Source organism: Sinocyclocheilus rhinocerous, unplaced genomic scaffold (genome assembly GCF_001515625.1).
Source record: "Sinocyclocheilus rhinocerous isolate Xijiao unplaced genomic scaffold, SAMN03320098_v1.1 scaffold1295, whole genome shotgun sequence".
Taxonomy (NCBI): Eukaryota; Metazoa; Chordata; class Actinopteri; order Cypriniformes; family Cyprinidae; genus Sinocyclocheilus; species Sinocyclocheilus rhinocerous.
This window is the reverse complement of record NW_015660499.1, coordinates 1,713,718-1,738,620: the sequence shown is the minus strand read 5'-3', so window position 1 is coordinate 1,738,620 and position 24,903 is coordinate 1,713,718. Positions and strand designations below refer to the sequence as shown.

The following is a 24,903-nucleotide window of genomic DNA, read 5'->3' as shown; positions in this document are numbered from 1 at the left end:
TAAATATTGTGTATTAGATGTGTTGTGTGGAGGAAACAAAGAAAAAAAAACTAAGGAAAATATCACTCATATACACAATATTTTGATTGTGTGTAATTTTCAGTCAAGTTGTAATTTGGTCAACTAACTAACTAACTAAGTAAATAGATAACTAAATAAATCTTTTTAATAACAGAATTTTCCCATGAAGAACATCTAGACAGCTACTGATAATAAACAGATGAGGCTAGATTAGTAGCTTGTAGGATTCTTTGATGAATAGAAAGATCAAAAGAACAGCATTTATTTGAAATAGGAATCTTTTGTCAAATTAGGCATGTCTTTACTGTCACTTTTGATCAGTTTAATGCATCCTTGCTGAATAAAATCAATCAAACAATCAATGTCCTGCAGAAATATCTACTTAAGGGAGTTGTTGTTTTTTTTCTCTCTCTCAGAAAGTCCGAAAGTGTGCGTATGAGAGCCGATACGAAGCACCTGAGATCAGCCGTGTTAAAGCTCGTTTGAGCTGCTGATGAGGCGCGGTAAGCTGCCGTCTGGCTGGAGCAGATGGCGAGCCGTGAAATTTTATGAAACGGTTACGCTGGCAACAGTGATTGCTGAAGTAGCATCTGAAGGGAAGATGGCACATTAGCGGCACTCGCAGGTGCTACAGTCTGTACTGTCACTTTTGATCAGTTTAATGCATCCTTGCTGAATAAAATCAATCAAACAATCAATGTCTTGCAGAAATATCTACTTAAGGGAGTTGCTGTTTTACATGAATGCTAATACTGCACTAATTAGCTGCCACTTAGTACTGCAGACCAAACCGACTGCACACTACTGATAGAAACTGTGGGGGTTTTAGTGCTTTTGAAAGCAGTCTCTTCTGCTCAACAAAGCTGCATTTATTTGATTAAAAATCAAGTAAAAACAGTAATAATATTACAATTTAAAATAACTGTTTTCTATGTGAATATATTTTAAAATGTAATTTATAGCTGTGATCAAAGCTGAATTTTTTGCATCATTATTCCATTATTTTCATTTATTTGAAATAGAAACTTTTGTAACATTATAAATGTGTTTATGCATCTTTTGATCAATTTAATGCATCCTAGCTTAATAAATACTGACCCCAAACCTGTAAAAAAGTTAAGTTTAGTGAATCAAGGCAGGGTTATTACAGCTAACTAAAATAAAAAAAATAAAAAACATAACATAAACAAATACAATAAATGTTAAATAAAATAAAATATAAAATAAACATAAAATAAAGTAAAACAAAATGAAATGAAATAAATAAGATCAAATAGAATAAAACTTATTTCAGCTAGATGCCAAGACAACATTTCTCATTTTCATTTAGTTTTAACTGTTAACACTTTAACATTAATTAATGCATTAACGCACATTATTTAACAATGCACAATATATTTTAAAGCATTTTTTAACCTTTAAAAACAAGGTAATAAAAATGTTCATGTTATCTCACAGTGCATTAACAAATGTTAATATGAAACCTAACATCGATGTACTAAAATAACTCAAACTGAAATAAAATTAATAAAAAATATGTAGACATATAATAAACAAAAAAAAAGACAAAACAGAAAAATTATTAAAAATTAACTAAAATTTAAAGAAAAAAGAAACTATAAAAAGAAAAAACTATAATTGTATCTCAGTGACATAAAAATAACACTGATTTAAGCGACAAAAATTCTTGATTGTAATTTGGATTTATTTGAGTTTGTGAATTTGTTAGAATAAGTCATATGAACTATTTTTATGTGCTCTTTTTGGGCAGAATTGGTAATTTTTTGCTCCACATCTTTGAAACAACAAGTGATTAAGTGATTAAATGAATTTTCATTTTTTTCATTAACGCACATTATTTAACAATGCACAATATATTTTAAAGCATTTTTTAACCTTTAAAAACAAGGTAATAAAAATGTTCATGTTGTCTCACAGTGCATTAACAAATGTTAATATGAAACCTAACATCGATGTACTAAAATAACTCAAACTGAAATAAAATTAATACAAAATATGTAGACATATAATAAACAAAAAAAAAGACAAAACAGAAAAATTATTAAAAATTAACTAAAATTTAAAGAAAAAAGAAACTATAAAAAGAAAAAACTATAATTGTATCTCAGTGACATAAAAATAACACTGATTTAAGCGACAAAAATTCTTGATTGTAATTTGGATTTATTTGAGTTTGTGAATTTGTTAGAATAAGTCATATGAACTATTTTTATGTGCTCTTTTTGGGCAGAATTGGTAATTTTTTGCTCCACATCTTTGAAACAACAAGTGATTAAGTGATTAAATGAATTTTCATTTTTTTGGGTGAACGGTTCCTTTAATTAGGCATGGCCTCTGTGGTCAGCTCTCTTCACCAGAATGACCATGTGGTTTGTTTGTTTGTTTGTTTGTTTTGGTTAACAGTATGGCTATAAACCTGTTAGCGCCAACCCAGCTGTAAATCCATCCTGCTTTAAGCTACACTCTTAAAAATAAAGCTTCTTTATTGGTATCGATGGTTCCATGAAGAACCTTTACCATCCATGGAATCTGTCCATTCCACAAAAGTTTCTTTATAGTGAAAAATATTTCACTTCTTTAGATCTTTAAAATGTTTTTCACATGAAGAAAAAAACGTTTTGGTTCTTTGAAAACGAAAGGTTCTTTGAGGAACCAAAAATGGCAAAAACTGCCTTTTGGATCCTGCATTCTTAAGAGTGTGTTCTTATGACAAGGATAGTATCCATAAGAATAAGACTTTGCTCAAAATAAATTTCGAGCTATTCCTGAAACGAAATCTCATATTTTGTCCGTATATCTCATATTAATCTTTTCGCCAGCCTCGCAAAGTCATTATTTTGGCAATCATCTTCATCTTCCTCTTCAGGATATTGAAGCTAAAGAATGGCCTTGAGCGCCGTCTTACCGGCAGATGCTGATCGTATCATTTCTGGGGCCGTTTTTCTCTTGGAGGACCAGGAGCCACTGGCCATCTTTATCCTTGATGAGTTTCACAGGGCGGTTCTGCTCAGCGGTGACTGATTGGGTCTTCTTCCAGGGGATCCGCTGGTCATTCATTGCTGGTCTTCATCCCCAGAGGAAACCAGCAGAAAGATCCAGTACAAATGAGGGGTCAAGTGGAGGTCAGTGTAAAGCACTAATCAAATGCCCTTTGCCACTGTGTGTAGATGTGACTAAAGTCAGGGTTACTATCAGTAACTAAAATTAACAACAAACATTAACTGAAATAAAATAAAATCTGAAACTTTTTTTTATTTCAGCTAGTTGCCAAGGCATCATTTCTCATTTAGTTTAGGCCTAACTTAAAATATTAAGATCAACATTACCTGAAATAAAAGAAAAGAAAATATAAAAAGAAAATGATCAGGTGTGACCAAAATCAGGGTTTTTACATAAAATGAAAACTAAAACGAAAATCATAAAAAAACATTATTGTTACTTGAAATAAAATAAGCATTAACTGAAAGAAATATAAAAATCTGAAACTTATTTTATTTCTTCTAGTTGGCAATGCATCATTTCTCAGAAATGCATAAAACCTTGAAATAAAATAAAATATAAAAAGAAATGATAAGACATGCATAAAATCAGGGTTATTATAATTAAATAAATGTAAAACTAAAACCATAAAAAGAACAAAAAAAAAAAACATTTTCATTACTTGAAATAAAATAAACATTAACTTGAAATTATTTTATTTCAGCTAGTTCCCAAGGCATTATTTCTAAAATAACTAAAACTAAAACTGAAATAACAATTTCAAAATAACTTGAACTAAAATAAATGTTAACTGAAATAAAATATAAAAAGAAATGATCAGACGATTAAAATCAGGGTTATTAATATTATTATGGCAAAATTATAAATTAAAACTAAAACCATAAAAAAGTCGTTACTTAAAAATAAAATAAACGTTAACTGAAATAAAATAAAATATAAAAATCTTAAATTTTCAGCTAGTTACCAAAGGCAATATTTCGCATTTTAAGATTAACTTGAAACATTAAAATGACTAAAACTAAAACAGAAATAAAAATTAATAAGGATTATATAGACATAAAAAATAAATAAAAAGGACAAAAACAAACACAACAAGCACTAATCAAATGCCCTTTGCTATTGTGTGTAGATGTGACTAAGATCAGGCTTATTATCACTATAAAATTAAAACGAACAGAAAAAACCCTACAAAAATGTGTTAACTGAAATAAAATATAAAAATTAAACTAAAATTGCTAAAACTTCGACAAATTAAAGTGAAAAAATATGAAAATCTACAGGCAGCTAAACATTGCAGCGCATGCTGTGATCACGGTTTTATCTCATTACTTACAGTAACCAATTATGAAGATATTGGTGCATAAAATATATAAAAGTGTATAAAATAGCAAAGTGGAACAAACATTCTGTTGCAAATGGCAATAAAAATGTGTATTTTAATAACCTTTTCTTTAGGACTTTTATGAAGCTGATCAAATTAATATATATATATATATATATATGCATCTAGTGAAATAACACAGATTGAGTTGACAGGAGATAAAAAGAAAAGCCCACGGCTCGAGTCATCCCACACCCCGAGCAAATCCCCAGCGCTCTCCTGGAACGCTCCTGATTAACATAATCAGACGGCATTAATTATTCAAAATATGTAGACATATAATAAACAAAAAAAAAGACAAAACAGAAAAATTATTAAAAATTAACTAAAATTTAAAGAAAAAAGAAACTATAAAAAGAAAAAACTATAATTGTATCTCAGTGACATAAAAATAACACTGATTTAAGCGACAAAAATTCTTGATTGTAATTTGGATTTATTTGAGTTTGTGAATTTGCTAGAATAAGTCATATGAACTATTTTTATGTGCTCTTTTTGGGCAGAATTGGTCATTTTTTGCTCCACATCTTTGAAACAACAAGTGATTAAGTGATTAAATGAATTTTCATTTTTTGGTCAGGCTTTTGCTCCGTCTAATAACCCGTGTTTAATATTAACGAGGCAGACAGGCGGTGTGATTTGCATAGCCTTTATGATGCCTGCTGGCTCCAGAGCTGCTTTCCCTTACAATTCGGGCTTATTTTCCACTCTCCATTTTTATCATCTGCCAATGTCTTAGAAATGTAACAGGACGCCTTTTCTTTGGATTTGAGGAATATAAGTTTCAGCAGCAGTAATATTAATAGTGATGCTCGCCTTAGCAGACGCGACTGAGTTGTTAGTGAACATCATCATATAAACGTTACATGCTTCTGATGGTGACTTTAACCTCAGACACCTTCACCTTCATTTCCTTAATGTATGATGCTGATTTTTATAGCTCACGGGTAAAGTGAAAAATGCCTGGTTTTTGTTTACTTTTAATGGTGTCACAAGCAGCATGGTGAGCACTAATGAGCAGCTACTCCCAGAGTCTGTGTCCTCCGGCTGGAGTGTGTGTGTGTGTGTGTGTGTGTGTGTGCATGTAGCATCTCTATTCCACAGAGACTTTCAGTAGCCACAGGGTTGGTCAGATAATCTGCTAGTTTTTTGACTGTACAGAAGGTGATCAGATCACTAGTGACATGTCTAGCAGTGTTGGTGAGTAACTAAAAGTAGTGCCGATACGCTGCAAACAGTATTAATACTTTACAAATATTAATATTAAAAACCGTAAAACAAGATATATAGCCTATATTTAATTGTTTACCTCACAAAATGTTGTTCTTTTTTATTTTTCTGTTTGTCCTTGTCCTGTTAGTTATAGTGTTTTATAGTTTGTTTTTGTTTATTTTTTAATGATAATAACCTTGATTTTTTTTTTTTTTTTCAGTTAACATTGATTTTGTTTCAAGATCTTATTCATTTTTATTTCCGTTTTAGTTTTAGTTATTTTAATATCTCAAGTTAAATTTCTCAGGTTCTTCTAGTATTGTCGTTATTGTTATCTTGTGCCGCCCATTATCATAAAAACAACATTTGAAACCTTTGAAATATGTTATATATTTAAAACTAAAATTAATTTGTGACCATTTTATTTGATTTCAGTTCGTTTTTGTTTATATTTTTATTATATTATATTATTATATATATATTATATTATATTACAATATTTTAAAAAAGTAGTGTACCATTAACCCTAAAACACAATGCAATGAAGTGCAAAATTCAAAATACAGGTAAAACACCTGTTAAAAAAGTCAATATGGAAAATTCCTCCATATTAATACATTGTGCCCTGTTTTTACAGTTTTTTTTTCTTTTTACTTCAGTCAACAAATGTTTTCATTTAGTTTCCATTTGTTAGCTTACAGTGGCCAGCTACTTTTCCAAAGAGCAGCTTAGTTTAATGTTAGATAGTGTTCATAACTCAATTCCTTAATTCCTTAAATTTTCTGCATCAACTGCGATATTCAACAAGAAAAAAAAAAGTTTTTTTTAAACTTTTGATTGTATGGTAAAAGTGTCTCAATAGGACAGGTGGTTGGAAAAACAAGGTAAGCAGAGTCAGTTTTGTTGGAAGAAAAGGAGGGTGAAAACATCTGGAACCAATAAATACAGAGAGTGTTTTCTAACAGTTATTATGTTGACTTTGCAAGCTGTGGTTTTGCAGTAACTATCTTCCCCAACACTGCTGTGTAGTAAATTTAGCTCAAATGTAGTCCTATGGCAAAAGGTTATTTTCCTGCTTGTCAAAACTGACGCACATAATTTCACAAAGGCAACAACTTCAGCTCAATTCACGTCACTCACAGACAAACAAACCTTTTACCCTAAATAGGCTGCTGAATTGCAATTAAGCTGCACAAAAGATCATATGCGGTGGACGTTTCATCAAGAGGCAATTCCAGCCTCCTTTGCTGTTTTGATCTCGATAAGCCGCGAGCGCTCTGGAATTTTTCATTGAAACTTCTCATTAATGCAGCGTTTCTCCCTGACCTCTCGTCTTCAGCCCTCAGCCCTTTAACTGACAGCGGAGGGTAAATAAATAATTAAAGGGCATTTTGCCGCTGTCAGTGAGATTGCATATTGCACCGTTGACATTTTGAAAACAAATCTCGGATTCATGAGCTATCACTGTGAGGGATCGGCAGAGGCTATTAGTTCGACTGACAGAAATAGACGTGAGATCGTGAAATATCGTCCTGTAATTTCACTGATTTATGAGCGTGTGTTGCCGCTTCATCGAGAACCACCACAGATTTATTGCCACTCAGGTGGAATTATTAATGAAGCCCCTTTTGCCAAAGCTGACGATGCCGTCTGTGTATGTGTAGAGGTTTATAGAGATGCTAACTAATCAAACTGAACTCAACACAAGCTTTTCAAATACTTTCGTCTTTGTTTAATCACTTTGTACTTCATTTGTATTCTTTTTAGGTTTTGCAAGCATCGCTAGGCCTATTGCTATTGTTCTTATTTGTCACATTTTATCACAGGGATTTGCACAAACCCCTAATACTAAGTATTAAACTTTGCAGCATAACTTCTATTTCTGAATTAAGTCACGTGGCTAGTTAAGGAGACATGTAGGCTGCTATTTTTACTTTCCCTAAGTGCTTCTGTCTGGCAGAAGATGAAAATAGACTTTCTAGCTATAGCTAACAACCTAAGAACAAAGAATTACAGAAAGCACCATTCAGATATTATTCAGTAAGTGTAAAATTCTAGTTTAGTTTATCTGAATGTTGCTTTTGTTTATTCACAGATGCTTCACTCGAATCACCTGTGCATCGATCAGGCCTGCGTCCCAATTCACATACCTCTACAGTGCACTATGTATATTAAAAAAAAAACTTTTTAATGCTTTTGAACGAAGGCTGTTTTGCTCACCAAGGCTGTGTTTATTTGGTCAAAAATACTGTAAAAACAGTCATATTTTAAAATATTATTACAGTTTAAAATGACTGTTTTCTATTTGAAGAATATAACAATGTAAAAATGAACAACATTTGACAGGTAATGTTTAATAAAATAGATATAAAAAATTATAGCTGATATTAATTCTGGTTCATTTGTCACTGGAAATGCCAAGGGTTTGGCTGTTAACATGGTTAGATGACGTAACTACACCATCTTGCTGCCAATAAGCATCTTTCTCTATTTATGCCATTCAAAGCAAACCAATTGATATTCCTTTAGATGTTTTACCTGATTCTTATCAGATTAGGACAAGAAAAAAAAACACATTTTAAGGCAAGACATGACAGTTTAACAGGTGAATAAAATTTTGAATAAAATATCACAATTCTTCCCCAGCTGATTAATCACAGAATATTAAGACAATTGTTTTGCATTACAAGTTTTCTGAACTGGTATGTTTAAATATGTAAATGAGGCATTATCTAATAAAAAATTCACTGACATGCATACATTTCCAGAATAGAAATCTAAACATTGGAGTTTGTTTCTGTTTTCTGTGAGGTGGAAAACACATTGACGTCTGTCTTGTACCATTTCCATCTGAACATTGGATAAAGCCAGATTCAGAATTCTTGTTTTATTTTGTTAACATATTAGTTTAAGAATTTTACAGAAGGGATTTTTGATATCTCTTTTTATCACTCCGTGAATCAGAAAATACTGTCAACAGCCAGAAAACATACAATTTCACCAGGTTTTTGGGAATAAAATGCTATATAAATCATTGTTAATGATATATTAACAAACCCCTCAGTAAAAACATACAGAATATTGATAGTAATAAAACTGTAAGTTTAGGTGTATGTAAGTGCTGCTGAAGTGGAGAAAGAAACTAACGGCCTTTAAAGATATGCAATTTCACCCTGTGTTTTAGGAGTAAAATGTTATAGAAATCACCATGAATGATATATGCACAAACCCTTCTGTAAAAAGCTCCAGAATATAGACAGGAATCAAACTGTAAGTTTTGGTGTATGTAAGTGCTGCTGAAGTGGAGAAAGAAACTCACAGCCTTTAAAGATATGCATTTTCAGCCTGTTTTTAGGGGAAACATTTTTATATAAATCGGCATGAATGACATATTAACAAACCCCTCAGTAAAAATCTTCAGAATATAGACAGGAATCAAACTGTAAGTTTTGGTGTATGTAAGTACTGCTGAAGTGGAGGAGAAACTCATTTAGAGAAAACGGCCTTTAAAGATATGTATTGTAATTGGAATATACAGACTAAAGTAGATAAAGTGTAATAAAATAAATACTTAAATGTGCATTTTGGATGTTTCTTTCCAATAGTCTAGTAAAGACATTGAAGTTTTAATGGTAAAGTTATTGAAGCAAAGTAGCCTAAAAAAAAAAAAACGATGGTTTTGCCTGTTAGTGTCTTGCCTTAAGATTGAGTCTGAAAGTAATTGCTCACAGGGCGATACATATGAACACAAATACATATGAACATCGAACAAAGACAATGGCATTTGTAAAGCTTTAACAAGATAGAAAACCTCTGTGACAGTCAGTGTATTGTATGTGCAACTTACCCATTAAATAAGAATGGGAAAAACGCTAAAAATTTGCATCCAATTAGATGTTGTGCATGAGCCGGTAAGAATTTCAATTCAAAATGTTTATTGAAACACTTTTTTTTGGGCCAGAAACACAAGTATTTCCTTTATCAAAAACTAATAACATTACATGAATTATTCTTCATAGAGTTGCTCAGTGTAAATTCTGTTAATACATTAGAACACTTTTTAAATATTACAACCTCATAAAACGGCATTGCAAATGATAAACTACCCAAGTGAACTGATGAATATAAAATTAAAGCAAAGTAATCAGTGTAGTCTGTCATCCAGAGCATGAATGAAGAATTCAAATGTATTGAGTAAGAAAAGAATAACATTCAAAAATGCTTTTTTATGTACAGAAACAGAATGTGTGCTGATTATGTCTAGTCGCTTATATGGCGTTATCAAATAAAAAATTGGTTTGCATTATCTTCCTGTTAACAGCAATGCTAAGTATGAGATGTTATAAAATAATTTGATAAATTATGTAAGTATTTGTCACGGCAATAGATGAACAAAAAGGTCTCAGAAGTAAATTTTCCATGCAATTTCTCCAAAGACATTGAATTTGTAAACCAATCTTGACCTGAAAAAAAAAAAAAAACTATTCGGCTCCACAGAAGCATATAAAATCACTGCATACAGTACACATCTTCAACAGTTTGTACATTATTGCCAAAAATCTATTTCTTTATGGACATTATCAATGGCATTTTACTTCTGGAACCCTACATCCACATCTGAATCTGAATATTCATGACTGCAGTGTTGATTTCATATGTAATCATTGTTAAAGTCTTGGTAAAACCAAAATGTCAGTGATATTTATGATAAATATCATTAATGCTCAAGTTAAATTGTTAAAAATACAATTTAAAAATCAATGTTGTTGATCTGTACGAGAAAAATCGGCTTTAAGAATGAACATACTGTACTGTGCAATAAGACAGTGTTACAAGTAAATTTAAATCATGATATATTTTAAAACCTATTCCAAGATGTTCACAGAGATTATGACAAAAGCATCCCTTGTTTCAACAATCGTACATGTTGGACATGTTTATTGAGGTATCACCAGTTTTGGAAAGAAAGCTGGTACCGTCAATCCTCTCGGTTGATTTTTGCAACGTGGTGCTGTTTTGGTCAAAGTAAGCGGTTTTGAGTCTGTTTCATTGTCGCGCTCATCTCTCTGAGTTCTTGTCTGAGATTGTGTTGGGTGCTGTAGGTTGTCCTGTGGGTTAGTTAAAGTTCAGTTAGAGGTATCCGAGTGAACGCTGTTTGCTCCCTCTATAGGAGATGTCACAGAAGATGGAGTGACAGCATCGTGCCAGCCACCGTTACCCTGGAAAGAGACACGGAAAAGACCATTTGAGATGTTCAATTAGAGTCAGAATGGAAACATTAGCTGGTATCGATTTTTGAGAGCAAGATCAGATAAGACGCTCTGTTTGTATCCTTTTTATATAAACTGCTGAAACAAAATCCAGCTTAAACCAGTCTGCTCTGGTTAGGCTGGTCTGTTCATATGGTTTTAGAAGCTTTTTGGACATTTGTCAGCTGGGAAACCCCTGTAAACCAGGCAAAGCCAGCAAATCATCATATGCTGGATTAAGCTGTTTTTGTTTGTTTGTTTTTGTGTTTGTTTGTTTTTGTATTTGTTTGTTTTTCCAGGGTGAAAATGGCTTCTTTTAGTTGTGGAAATAAATTAGATACATATTCATTCCATTAAATTTTTCTTCAGGTTATTTTTACTCTATCTAACTCAACGCAGCATAATCAACTATTATTAATTATTTACATATCCTGGTTGGAAAGAGTCCACTAGAACATTAGTTAGATTTCTACACTGAAAATGTGGGTTGCAAACAGAAAAATTCTTAACTAGTATTTTGGTCTTATTTTTTTGTTATTATTTTGTCTGATTGACAGATTTTTTTTTTTTTGCTCTGTTTATATCCATTTTATCTAAACTGTTGTTTGCCATGCTAAAACAAAATCCAGCTTAAACCATCCTGGTCTGCTTTTTGGACACTTGATAAATGGTTGGGCAGGGAAATCATTATAAACCAGGTAAGACCAGCAAATTATAATTTGCTGGATTAAGCTTTTCGTTTTGGTTTGTTTGTTTGTTTGTTTTTACAAGGCCAAAAAGACGTCTAATCTTACTAATTTAAAATTTAAATTTTATTTGATTTTCGTCATAATTATCTGGCTAACCATAAATGAATTCACATTATTTAACATACCCTTGAAAGAGTCAACTAGCTAGATTTTTACATTGAAAATGTGGAGTTAAATAGTATACACCGCAAAAAGTGATTTTTAACTATTATTTTGGTCTTATTTTAAGACGTTTTTATAATTTTTTATTAGTAATTTCTTTTTCTGCACTGGATTGGACTGCACTTGTTTTACTTGTTTATGCTTAAAACAAGTAAAAAAAAAAAATAGCCAAAACTGCCAGACAATCATATTAACAAGTCTCCAATTAACAATTCGAAAACAAGTCTAAAAAATGAATGCAGTATTATGTACATTTATCTCATTTTTAGATATATTTTAACTGGAAAACAACACATATACAAAGAAACTGGTTCAGAAATCATTGTTTTTGAAGTGTGGCTAACATTATGTGACGGTTATGTAAATGTTAAGATTAAATGTTAGTAAGTATCCATGACATCTGAAGCTATTCGCACTGCCCTTTACTTCTCTTTGTGATATGATTGTCTTCAGTATTAGAGAGTCGGCATGGCTGCCTCAATGGATAAATGAACCTTTAGCGCTGTGACTCCAGATCGACTCCATTATAAAGCGCATCTTATCAGACCTCATCTGGGAAGACGCTATTCACATCTGTACAAAGCTGCAGGCAATTCCAGTTTCATATTTTATTATAGTGATAAGGAAATGGACTGCAAATTCTCTCATAGAGAGAGAGAGAGAGAGAGAGAGAGAGAGAGCGTGGTTCAATATACTGCCAAGAGCTGTGCATGTCGTTGTGTTATTAGATGCATTTTGGAAAATGGAAATGGAACGCATTTGCTTTCTATCCCAGCAAACAGCCCTGTGTGCATGTGTGAATATTAATATGAATCCATACGTTTATCTTTGCCTTTTCACAGAAGTGCATCACCTCTCCCAGACTTAATCTCAGCTGTCGTCTTTGTCGGCTCATGGAGCGACGGTTTGATCATACAACGTCTGTCTGAATGACTCCAGGAGACCTGCTGTGAAGAGATTATTCCTTCCCACCACATGAGACGGCATGTGTGTGTGTGTGTATTACATATGTGCATCAGTAATATTCTGACTCTAATGCACTTTTGCACCAGGAGCTTTTAGTGTGGATTTGAGTCTGTTTGACGTCAGAATTTAGTTGAAAGCGTCCAAGCATTCTCATCTGCGATTCTGGCTAAAATGATTTTTTTTTTCTCTGTCAAACTCACGTTCAAGCCATGCGGGCTGTAAAGCGGGTTTCCCCGCAGACCGTCGCTGTAACCCAACGACTGACCGATGGCGTGACGTATGGAGTCTCCCTGCAGAGAGAAAGACAAGAGATTCAGCGTAGAGACAGTCATGAACCACTGTACACCATTAAACCCATATTTAATAAGAAATGTTTTTTGAGCAGCAAACCAGCATATTAGAATGATTTCTGAAGGATCATGTGACTTTCTATCCCAGCAAACAGCCCTGTGTGCATGTGTGAATATTAATATGAATCCATACGTTTATCTTTGCCTTTTCACAGAAGTGCATCACCTCTCCCAGACTTAATCTCAGCTGTCGTCTTTGTCGGCTCATGGAGCGACGGTTTGATCATACAACGTCTGTCTGAATGACTCCAGGAGACCTGCTGTGAAGAGATTATTCCTTCCCACCACATGAGACGGCATGTGTGTGTGTGTGTATTACATATGTGCATCAGTAATATTCTGACTCTAATGCACTTTTGCACCAGGAGCTTTTAGTGTGGATTTGAGTCTGTTTGACGTCAGAATTTAGTTGAAAGCGTCCAAGCATTCTCATCTGCGATTCTGGCTAAAATGATTTTTTTTTTCTCTGTCAAACTCACGTTCAAGCCATGCGGGCTGTAAAGCGGGTTTCCCCGCAGACCGTCGCTGTAACCCAACGACTGACCGATGGCGTGACGTATGGAGTCTCCCTGCAGAGAGAAAGACAAGAGATTCAGCGTAGAGACAGTCATGAACCACTGTACACCATTAAACCCATATTTAATAAGAAATGTTTTTTGAGCAGCAAACCAGCATATTAGAATGATTTCTGAAGGATCATGTGACACTGAAGACTGATGCTGAAAATTCAGCTTTGATCACAGGAATAAAACACATTTTACAATATATTACAATAGAAAACATTTATTTCAGATTGTAAGAATATTTCACAGTATTACTGTTTTTACTGTATTTTGGATCAAACAAATGCAGTCTTGGTGAGCAGAAGAGACGTCTTTCAAAAAAATATAATTATTTTATCTATTGTGATTGTTTATATATTTTGTATATCTATATTTTGGCTGGTGTGTGTGATACCTGTGTCTGTCCTGTGTTGGGGACCTGGGCCGGCTGGTAGGATCCGTTCAGACCAGACATGCTCATAAACATGTCTCCTGAAACCGGCAAACTATACGAACCTGAAGAACCTGAAGAGACACGGAGAGAAACAGAAACAGTGAGTCTGTGAAGATGATCAGTGACGTTAGGTCTGAGAAAAGCTGCATTATTTGTTTGCAGATGCCACTTGCTTTGATATTTTTATCTGTGATGTCAAGGAATTCAGACATTTTAAGTGTGACATGCCTGTTAAAATAATTATCCAAATGTTCTTTTGGGCCACTGTATATGCACATACATAAACACACAAAGCTGAACAGTGAGGGAGAATGGGAAGAACAGCACACAGACAGAGGAAGTTCACTGTAAATCTAACAAATCATCACAGGAAGTTTACAAGTGCAGGGCTATTATGGTTCATGAAAACTAAAACCACACACACAAAAAATAATAATAATAATAATAATAAAAACTTTATAGACATATTTAAAAAAGAAAATGAATAAAAATGACAAAAACACAACAAAATTACTCAATTCAAGTGAAAATAGAAAACAGACAAAAAATAATTAAAAATATGAATAAAACTATAATAGTATCTCAAATGACACTAAAACACTAAACACCATTACATACCAGTGAACATGTTGTTTAACAGATTATTTTTATCTTCTGCCACATCCAACTGAAAGTCTTCATCTTTCATCTGAAAGCCTGTAGAGAAAATCACAGCACTGATCTCTTTTAAACTCTTTAATGACTTCTTTCAAAAATGCATGTTCATGACCATAAATAGCTCTGCAATAAAAGAGACCGGGGCTAGTTGTCGCACTTTCTATTCTTTTGTCTACATTTCCACTAGTAAACATGATGTAGTTAATTTAACACCCCTATACGTCCCCTATAGCAGGACATGTTGTCACAACGGGTTATTTAGGTCATTTCCCTGATGATGACTGGCTATTAATTTAAGAATAATAACTGTTTTGGGCGACAAATGTTGATATTTGAAACCAGTGCTGAAGAAAACTATTGGACTATTGGACTCAAAACATCATAGTTGTTGAGATATAGCCTTTGTGACAACTAGCCCCGGTGGTCTCGTCCATAGTGTGTGTACCAGAGCTGGGCGTTGCGGGCGAGTTGGTCTGGCTGTTCTGTACAGCGGCCGCCACGACCTGAGTCGCCGTCACTGCCGTCTTCGCTGCGTACAGATTCGCCTCTTCCTGGAATTTACCGATGTTCTTCTTATAGCGAATACGTTTATTACCAAACCAGTTCGAAACCTGAGAGAGAGAGGCAAATGAGGGAAATATTATAAAAATATGATATTATACTTCATAAAATATTATTATGAATGATATATTTTTACCCAAAAATCTAAAGAATTTTTTTTTAATAAAGATAATTAAGCCTCTCGAAGGACCAATAATACTTTTGTATTGCAACATTCTTTTATTTAAATTAATCACATTTTCCCCCCACAATGAAAAAGAAATAGACAGAGGCTAATGTGGATGAATTTCATTAGGAAATATTATAAAAATATTATAATGTACATTTTAAAATATTATACAATTTTTTCACCTAAAAACCTAAATAAATAAATGATATATTTGCATAAAGACAATTTAAATTTTAATTAATCACATTTTCCCCCATAATGAAAAAGTAAGAGGGTGAGGCAAATATGGTTGAATCTCATGAGAAAATATTATAATATACATTATAAAATGAAAAATGTTCAATGTAATGCAGCTGAATAAAGCATTCATTTCTATATGAGAAATCATATGCATTAAACTGCAAGTTAACATTTTGTGGAACAACATTTCAGAGGTCATTTATATATATAGATGACCTTGACTGAGCAAACAGAGCAATGGTCAACTCTTAATTCTATCCTGTTAGGACTCCTTTTAATTTTCTTGCAACTGTGCAAGTAATCAAAAAAATCAAAAAAATATGTTTAAGTGTTTTCACTTTACCAGACCATTTTTACAATACATACTTTATAGAAATATTACAAGCACAGTCATTCCCCCCCCCCCCCCAAAAAAAAAAAGAAATTACATTTTGCATGAAGAGAAAGATACCTCTTTAACGAGTTGGACCTTTACTATTTTTGTATTGTGGCATTATTTTATTTAAAATTAACTACATTTCCCCTTCCCTAATGAAAACGAAAGAGAGAAAGTAAATGTGGATGAATCTCATGAGGAGATATTATAGAAATATTATAATATGCATCATAAAATATTATATCTGTTTTTTACCTCAAAATCTTTTAGGAGTTGGACAGTTACCATTTTTTAATTTTGACATTATTTTAATTCATCCCACCCCCTCATATTGAAAAAAAAAAAAACTTTTATATAATTCATAAAGTCCAATGAAATATGTGCTGCAAGCCAAATGTTCACGGCTTCTTGGAAAAAAGCATGCATTTTTATGTGTTTCACAGCGACTGTTATTCTCACACATTTGTAAGACATTGTAAATGGACCAACCTTTTGCAAAAGAACATTAACGTTGCTACAAACCCAGACATATTAAAATTACATCCACCCCGAGCAATGACTCCTTCATAAAATATCTCCAAACAGGCCTTAAACTGCCAATGGGAGGCGGAATAGTTCAAGAAGCGCTATAAAAACTGATGTCATAATCTCAGGATCCAATAAAAGACAGCCGGAAGACACCATCCAAGTGCAGGAAAGCATGTAACTCTCAGCAGCGGTGAGGAAATGTATGCATGGTTGGCTGAGTGTGTGTGTGTGTGTGTGTCTTATGGCCATAAAGAATAATTCCAGCTGCTGGATAAATGACTATATGATGCATCGACTGTTGTTCAGCACACAGAGACCCGGCTGCCACTGCAACCAACATCGACAGACAACACAGCGGACGGACGAATGCTTTAGTGACATACCTGTGACACAGTGATGGTGCTTCCCTTCCCCTGAGGGCACAAAAAGAAGGGGCTTTTTTACAGTAACGACTTCCTGTACACAGCCACCCGTTACACAAACATAAAACAGGCTGATTACTCATAATGTGTGTACATACATATACACACACACCTTAATTTTTGAAAAAATATGTAAAATTATGTATATATATATATATATATATATATATATATAAATGAAATGTTATGCATAAATAAGTTAAACTAAGTGAAAATTAAATATGTTTAAGTTGAAGTACTAAAATTACTGAAATAAAAATAGAATATATTGTTTTTAAACAAACTAATAAAAAAGACAAAAGCCAATAACAAAATTACTTAAAAAACCTAAATTAAAAGTATAAAAGAAAATAATAATAAATAATCATAATAAAAACTACTTTAAACCAAAATTTATGTAAAAATAAATGAAAAATATTTAGAATTAAAAAAAATTGTAAAATGACAAGCACATATCAAAGAACTAAAACTTTAACTAAAATTAAAAAGAAAACTAAAAACTAATTCAAACTGAAAACTAAAAAAAATATTTAAATGAAAAAGAAAAAAAAGAAAAATGACAAAAGCACAAATAACTAAACATTAAACTAAAAAAAAGCTAATTCAAAACACTAAGAAAATACTATAATAGTATATAAATAATGTTAAAATAAAACTGTCTACCAGTCTCATGCAACTAATGTACAGTTCATTTTATGTGTCAATTAGGGGTGGATTTTATCAGAAAAATTAGACTTTATGATTTGAATTATCTGACCAAGAGTAATGACTACTAATTAGTTCAATAAACAGAGAATATACAATTCTGCGCACAGATATCTAATAGTTTACTTGCGACTAATGTTACCTTGCTCAGAGGTGTGCGGACTGAGGCTGAGACTAGGTACCTACTTAATGTTAGTTAATATGGAAAATTGTAGCATTGGAGCATGAAAGACTGTAGTTGTGTTAAAGGGGTCATATGATGTTGCTAAAAAGAACATTATGTTGTGTATTTGGTGTAATGCAATGTGTTTATGCGGTTTAAGGTTCATAAAACACATTATTTTCCACATAATGTACATTATTGTTGCTCCTCTATGCCCCGCCTTTCTGAAACACGTTGATATAGTGATGTAGATATGTGGGGGTGTGTTAGAACGAGCCGTTTTAGGTAGGCGTGGTTGACTCTTAACTTTTATAAAGAATATCTCTTTGGATTTGAGACTTTAGTCTTTGCAACTTTACAGATCTTCTTTATGCACCAAGAGCTTGTAACACTCCAAAGAGAAAGAAAAAATTGAAATCGCATCATATGACCCCTTTAACAACCAACTGAACTGATTCAGTTGTTTGCAATTCTTTATGGTGGTAGCTCTTTAATTCCCGCAAAAGTACATTTTTGCACATTTTTACACAAAAAAACTTTTGTCATTCGATTTTCACACATGGTTTTGCAAAACAAATCTTGTGATGTTGTGAGCCTTCTACTAAACTCGATTTGAGCTTTATTGAGAAACTTTCTGAAAGAAAATCAATGGGAAAAATACTTCCAGGATCCATGCGGCAGAAAACTGGGCGCTCACTGTTGCGTTTTAAATCACTTCACACACACTCATGTTGAGATGTTACTGTTACTGAGCCAAATTCTCTGCACCTTCACAGTGTCACAGACCACCTTTAACAAATTTGTTAGTTATTTTGCTCAGATTGTGAATAAAGTCTCCTTGTTTGACAGCTGAAGGCTCGTGTGCGCAGTATCGTCCGAGATCTGGACTGACCTGTGACACAGTGATGGCACACTTCTTGGCCAGCTCCTCTTTGGCCTCCTCGCTGGGATACGGGTTACTGAGGTGAGAGTAGAAATACTCGTTCAGAATCTCTGTCGCCTGCTTGCTGAAGTTGCGCCTTTTCCTCCTGGAGAAAGAGGAATCATGAGGACTGATAGATCCTCAACCATTTCAATATCTTGATATACTATTAAAGGTTATGATAGGTGAAGTGTGTATTTCCACAAGCAACATCACTGTAAAAAATGTCTTTCTTCCTCTGTATTTTTGTCTGATTTTCCAATACAAATATCTAAACATCTTAAATCAATATACAAGTACTTGATAAGCAAAATGACAAAAGATATTGAGTCTAGCTTTCTAAAAAAAAAGATCAAAATTAAGTGTGTTTATGGTTAAAACGAGAAAAAAAAATATCTGCCAACGGGGTCAGAAAAATATTCTTGTTTTCCCTTTGAATTAAGTTTATTTTTCTGACCCAACTTGCAGATAATTTTCCTGTTTTATGCATAGACTCACTTAATTTTGATCTTAATTTTGATTTATTTTTCTGAAAATCCTTTACTTAATTTGATCATAGGCCTCAGCTTTTGAGGAAAAAAAAACATTATTTGCAAATAAGTAGCATAAGCTTAGACCGATGAAGGCTACGGTCAATCAGATCCAAAAACAAATACAAAACCTGCATGTGCTAACTGAAAGAGACGAGTTGACAAAAAAATACTGAATCCAATATTTGGTAAAAATATAGCATAATGAGAGATTTATAAGCATTTTTGTAGGCTAGTCGCTTCTTACTGAGAACACCACAGGTGTAACAAAGACATAAGATAAAAATGCATGCATTAAAATATGAATAAAATATAATACTGAACACCTTTTCTATTTAAATGAGGTGTATTAAAGATTCCACCGTATTCACATAATGAAACATACTGGCAAAATGCAAGCATTAAATGTTATGCAAGATAAAAAATCTTAAAAATCTTTAAAAAATCTAAAACCAAAATAAAAACTTAAAACATAAATAGTAATATAAAAATAAAACTGACAAAATCAAATAACAAAATTACTAAATAAAACAAAATTATTAGCCCAGATAATTTAGTATTTAGTATAATATAGTATTTTCAGGAAAAAGAAAATCTTTTCTGGCTCAAAATGACTGAAACACAACATAAAGGTTAAAAATGTTTAGATATCTGTACTAGAAAACAAACAAAATTGTCAAGTAAGAAAATTGTTCTTGCAGCAAATTGTTTTCAAAGGTTTATCTGATCAGCATGATCCAACAATCCCCTGCTGGTAGATGCAATACCTATACCACAACACATAAAGTATAAATTATTGCATCTATATATTATAGGCAGTGTTGGGAAGGTTACTTGGAAATGTAATAGGTTACAGATTACAAGTTACCCTATTTAAAACAGTATTTTGAGTGATGAGTGATGAGCAATGAGCTGCTGTTGCTTAACTAAGTAAACCAGGACAAAACTACAATAGCATATTTACAGATGAAACTGACCTGCACTTGAAACCCTGAACAGTAGTTTTGCTTCTCTGCTCCAGCTGTGCGCTTCCACAGTCCACTCCATTCTCTCTCTCGCATTGATTACTCTGATCTGAGCCAAATTGTTTGGCGGAGGCGCAGAGAGCGCGCGAGCCGAAGCATTGCCAGTCACGACTAACCGATTCATGATTTATTAGAGATTTCATTATCGAATGGCGAATTCGGAAATAATCGCTTTAATACATTCGGCAGGCAATTATACAATAATAATATTAAAATAGCGGGCCAAATCGGCTGCCAGGCCACCGGGAATAGTCCCGGTTCTCCCGATGGCCAGTCCGCGCCTGATTTCCACAGACACGCAGAACGAGCAGGATTCATATATTGTCTTTTTGCGGCTTAATATTCTCAGACACTAGTCCATATCGCGTTTTGATTCAAGTGTACTGACCTACTTTTGATTCATTCGTCCAAAATGTGGCATATTCCGTCCGCGTTAGGCTGTAGGAATTCCGTTCTTATGACTGGTAACATTTTCATAAGTAACTGTAATTTAATTACACATTTTTTCTTAGTAACTGTAACTGATTACAGTTACATTTATTTTGTAATTAAATTACGTAACGCCGTTACATATAACTAGTTACTCCCCAACACTGATTATAGGTCAGACAACTATTAGGTTGTATCCAATAAACAGTCCCTGATGTGGCATAAAAGCTTATTTTTAGGCCACTTATTTGCTTAAAACAATGAGACTAGATTAAATCTGACTTTAGCAGCCAATCGCTCACTCTCTCTTTATGATGTCATCACTGAGCCCACCAATCGCTGTCTGCTTCATTTGCATTCCATCAGCTGAATAACTTTCTGATGAGCAGATTTGTGCATAATTTACTCTTTGATTTAAGTAACTCGTGCCCTTGCAAGCCAACCGGCACTAATTGGCAAATTTCCTTCTGCCAGTTTAAGAAAAACACTCACAAGACCTTAAAATATTACCACATCACCCACTCGTTCACACACGCCTCGCTCTCAGCACATCCAATACACTCAGAAACAAACCCACACTCGCAAAAACACCTACATGTGTAAAAACACGGACTCACCATCAATAACAATTAGTCTTTATAAAAAAAAATGCTGTTTTATCTAAAGCTAGTTGCATATGAAGGTATTTTTGGTGCAAAACAACTGAGCCACAGAAGTTGCAAACTTGTAGATTTTTTTCTCTTTCCCACAAACAACACAACAGTTACACCTTCTGGAATCCTTCACTGCAGGTGCACAAATCCTATTCTACGAATCACAAATCAAGAAACTCGTACGCTCTCATGTTTTGCTACTATTGTTGCAGTGTGTTATTAGTAGGACAGTCTCTCGGGGGCAAAATTATGTTTGAAGTCACTAAACAGTTTTGAGCTTTGTATTTTAGAGCAGAAACATGGGGCTTATTCACTAACCACTTGCAATCCAACTTAACCAAGCATTATCTATGCAAAATCTATGTATATGAGGTGTATTATATAGATTGCACCTTATTCACATAAGCAAACACATTTACGGGCAAAATGCATGCATTAAATGTTATGCAAGATATTTTAGAAAAAAAAAAAAAACTAAAACTGAAACAAAATAATCCTAAATAGTAAAAAGGGGGGGGTAAAATAATAAATAAATAAATAAATTTAAAAAAATTAAATTGGAAAAAAAAATTAAACCTAAATAGTAATATAAAAATGTGAAAACTGACAAAAGCACATAACAAAATTATAAAAAAAAAAACTAAATTGAAAATATAAAAAATAGGCTAATTAAGAACATTAATAAAAACTATAATAATATATAAGTAATACTAAATACCATTTCTATTCAAATGAGGTGTATTATAGGTTGCACCTTATTCAAGGAAGCACATATACTTTCAAAATGCATGCATTAAATGTTTTGATAAAAAAAAAAACTAAAACTGAAATAAAAATAAATGAATCCTGTAACATTAAAAACAGCAAAAAAAAAAAAACTGACAAAAGCATATAACAAAATTAATAAATGGTAAACTAAACTGCAAATGTTAAAATAAAAGCTCATTCAAAATATTAATAGTATGTAATACTATAAAAGTAATACTAAAAAATTCTAAACATATATACTGGCAAGATGCAGGCAATACATATTATGCAAGATGTTTTGGATAACATAGTCTGCCAAATGCATGACTGTGAATGTGTTTCTGACCTGGCGTCAAGGAAGCGGGACCTGAGGATCATGACGGCCTCGCAGGTGCTCTGCTTGAGCTGCATCTGGATGGAACTGAATTTGCGGTGGATGATGTTGACCATGCGCTCGATCTCTTTGGGTGAGATGGGCCGCGTGCGAGACTGTTCCCTCAACAGGTTCATCACATGGGTAGTGAACTCATTGCACGCCTGTGGACCAATCAAATTACTCATAACTGATCATGCAAAGTCATTAACTAAAACTAACAGTACTAAAACATTTTTGGTAACTGAAATTAAGCTGAAATAAATTAAAATAGAAATATTCAATGAAAAACTTTGCATGAAAATTAGAAATGCTGCATTGGCAACTAACTGAAATGTTTAAGTTGAATCACTAAAATTATTATCTGGAAATAAAATAAATGAATAAATAAATTAAATGTTATGTATTGTTTTGAATTAATTGTCTTGCTGTATGATATTTTTCTATTTCTTGTAAAGCGACCTTGTAAAGTTCTTTCAAGTTACTATATAAATAAAAATTATTATTATTATTATTATTATTATTATTAAACCTAAATATAATGTTAAAAAAGAGAAAACAAATTCACATAACAAAATTACTACAAATCAAGCTGAAATAAAAATTATAATAGAATTTAAATAATACTAAAATTACACTACTCAATATGTGTATTTATGTGTTTTCAGTACACAAAATAACTTACTAACTTAGTGAAAAATGAGTAAAAAAGTGATAATAAGTAGCAAAATTACTAAAAATGAACTAAAACTAAAGCTATTAAAACATTTTTGTTATTTGAAATAAAGATAAAATAAAATATAAATATTAGATGATAAACTTTAACTAAATGAAAATGAGAAATGTCGCACCAAAATTACTATCTGTTAAAAAAAAGAAATAATAATAAAAAAAATAAACCTACATAGTAATACTAAAAAAGCAACAAAAAAGACAAGAGGACATAACAAAATTACTAAAAATTAATCTAAATTGAAAATTTAAATTAAAAGCTAATTCAAAATAAAAATTATAACCTATAATTATATATAAATAATACTAAAATAACACTACTCATTATGTATGTTTTCAATACATGAAATAAGTAACTATCTTAGTTATGTTTTTCCCAGGTACTTCAGATGTGTAGTGTAATTTTTCCAGTAACAAGCTACTTTACAAAGCAGCAGTGCCAAGATGTCTGATTTATTTTAGCGATACTCATTTTTCTGATACAGCCGTATATTCCTGATGGATTGCGGGTTGTTCACAGGTGTACAGACCTGCTCGTATTTCTCCAGCTCGGTGTGGTAGATCTGTCTGATCTGGCTGAGTTTGGCTCTGTAGTCCGAGTGCTCAATGGAGTTATCAGCTCCCACATCCACTGCTGCTGTTGCCGTAGCAACCGCTGCTGCCCCGCCCCCTTTATCCGGTCCGGACACACCCTCTGCCAGCAGCATGTTATCCAGACGCATGAGCTGAGGATCCGAAGGATCTTCATCCTGACTGCCTCGGATACTGAGACCTGACACAACACAAACGGGAAAACAGGCCATTTAAATATTTATATCGATTTTTTTCCGCGAACCGTTCCACCCCTAATATATATATATATATGTCAGTAAGATTTTCAGCAAAACAACAAAGCTGCATATATTTGCATTTTTACAGTGCATTATTAAAATGCAATACAACATTTTTTACAGTAAACTTTTCATAAAAAAAAAAATCCTGAAAAAGACAAAGCATGCTTGCTGAATAAAAAAAGTATATTTTAATCATAATATTTATAGAATTATAATATTAATAATATGTAAATTACAATTGTATATATAATATACAATAAACACACATATATTATTTTTCATTTAGAATATATACTTTATAAATTAATTCAATTATATTTATATATATATATATATAACTTTTCGTAAGTTATGTTCACTCGTTCATTTCTTTCAGCCTAAATGTATTATTATTATAATTGACTGATTAAATGTAAGAATTTGACTTAAAAGATGATGCACACTTTTAGAAAAAAATGGCTTTATAAAGGTAAAAATGTCCATAAAAGGTCAAAATCTATTTAAATTTATTGGAAAAGCTTAATTTCTATCACTGCTGTGAATTGACCACACAAAATATGAAATATATCAAAAACTTTAGGAGTCAACTGTCCACGGTAGAGAGAGAGAGAGAGAGAGAGAGAGAGAGGTCAGTATGAACTACTGTTTTGTTACCAAAACAATTCCAGCACACTGGTTTGGAACAACATGAGGGTGAGTAAATGATGATGACAGGAAAACAGGAGAAAAAC

General features: G+C 32.7%; 1 protein-coding gene across 1 annotated transcript in view; it reads right to left on the bottom strand.

Moving 5' to 3' along the window:
* Positions 1–10,407: 10,407 nt before the first annotated feature.
* Positions 10,408–24,903, bottom strand: part of pbx3a (pre-B-cell leukemia homeobox 3a) — a 54,660-nt gene continuing 40,164 nt past the window's right edge. Inside the window, exons 3-11 of the mRNA XM_016534237.1 lie at positions 23,870–24,111; positions 22,581–22,771; positions 18,821–18,956; positions 17,022–17,051; positions 15,210–15,375; positions 14,726–14,803; positions 14,069–14,178; positions 13,591–13,680; positions 10,408–10,854 (exon numbers count right to left, since the gene is read on the bottom strand). Coding sequence (XP_016389723.1) covers positions 10,762–10,854; positions 13,591–13,680; positions 14,069–14,178; positions 14,726–14,803; positions 15,210–15,375; positions 17,022–17,051; positions 18,821–18,956; positions 22,581–22,771; positions 23,870–24,111 — 1,136 coding nt within the window. The 3' untranslated portion in view covers positions 10,408–10,761. The remainder of the gene's footprint in view (positions 10,855–13,590; positions 13,681–14,068; positions 14,179–14,725; positions 14,804–15,209; positions 15,376–17,021; positions 17,052–18,820; positions 18,957–22,580; positions 22,772–23,869; positions 24,112–24,903) is intronic.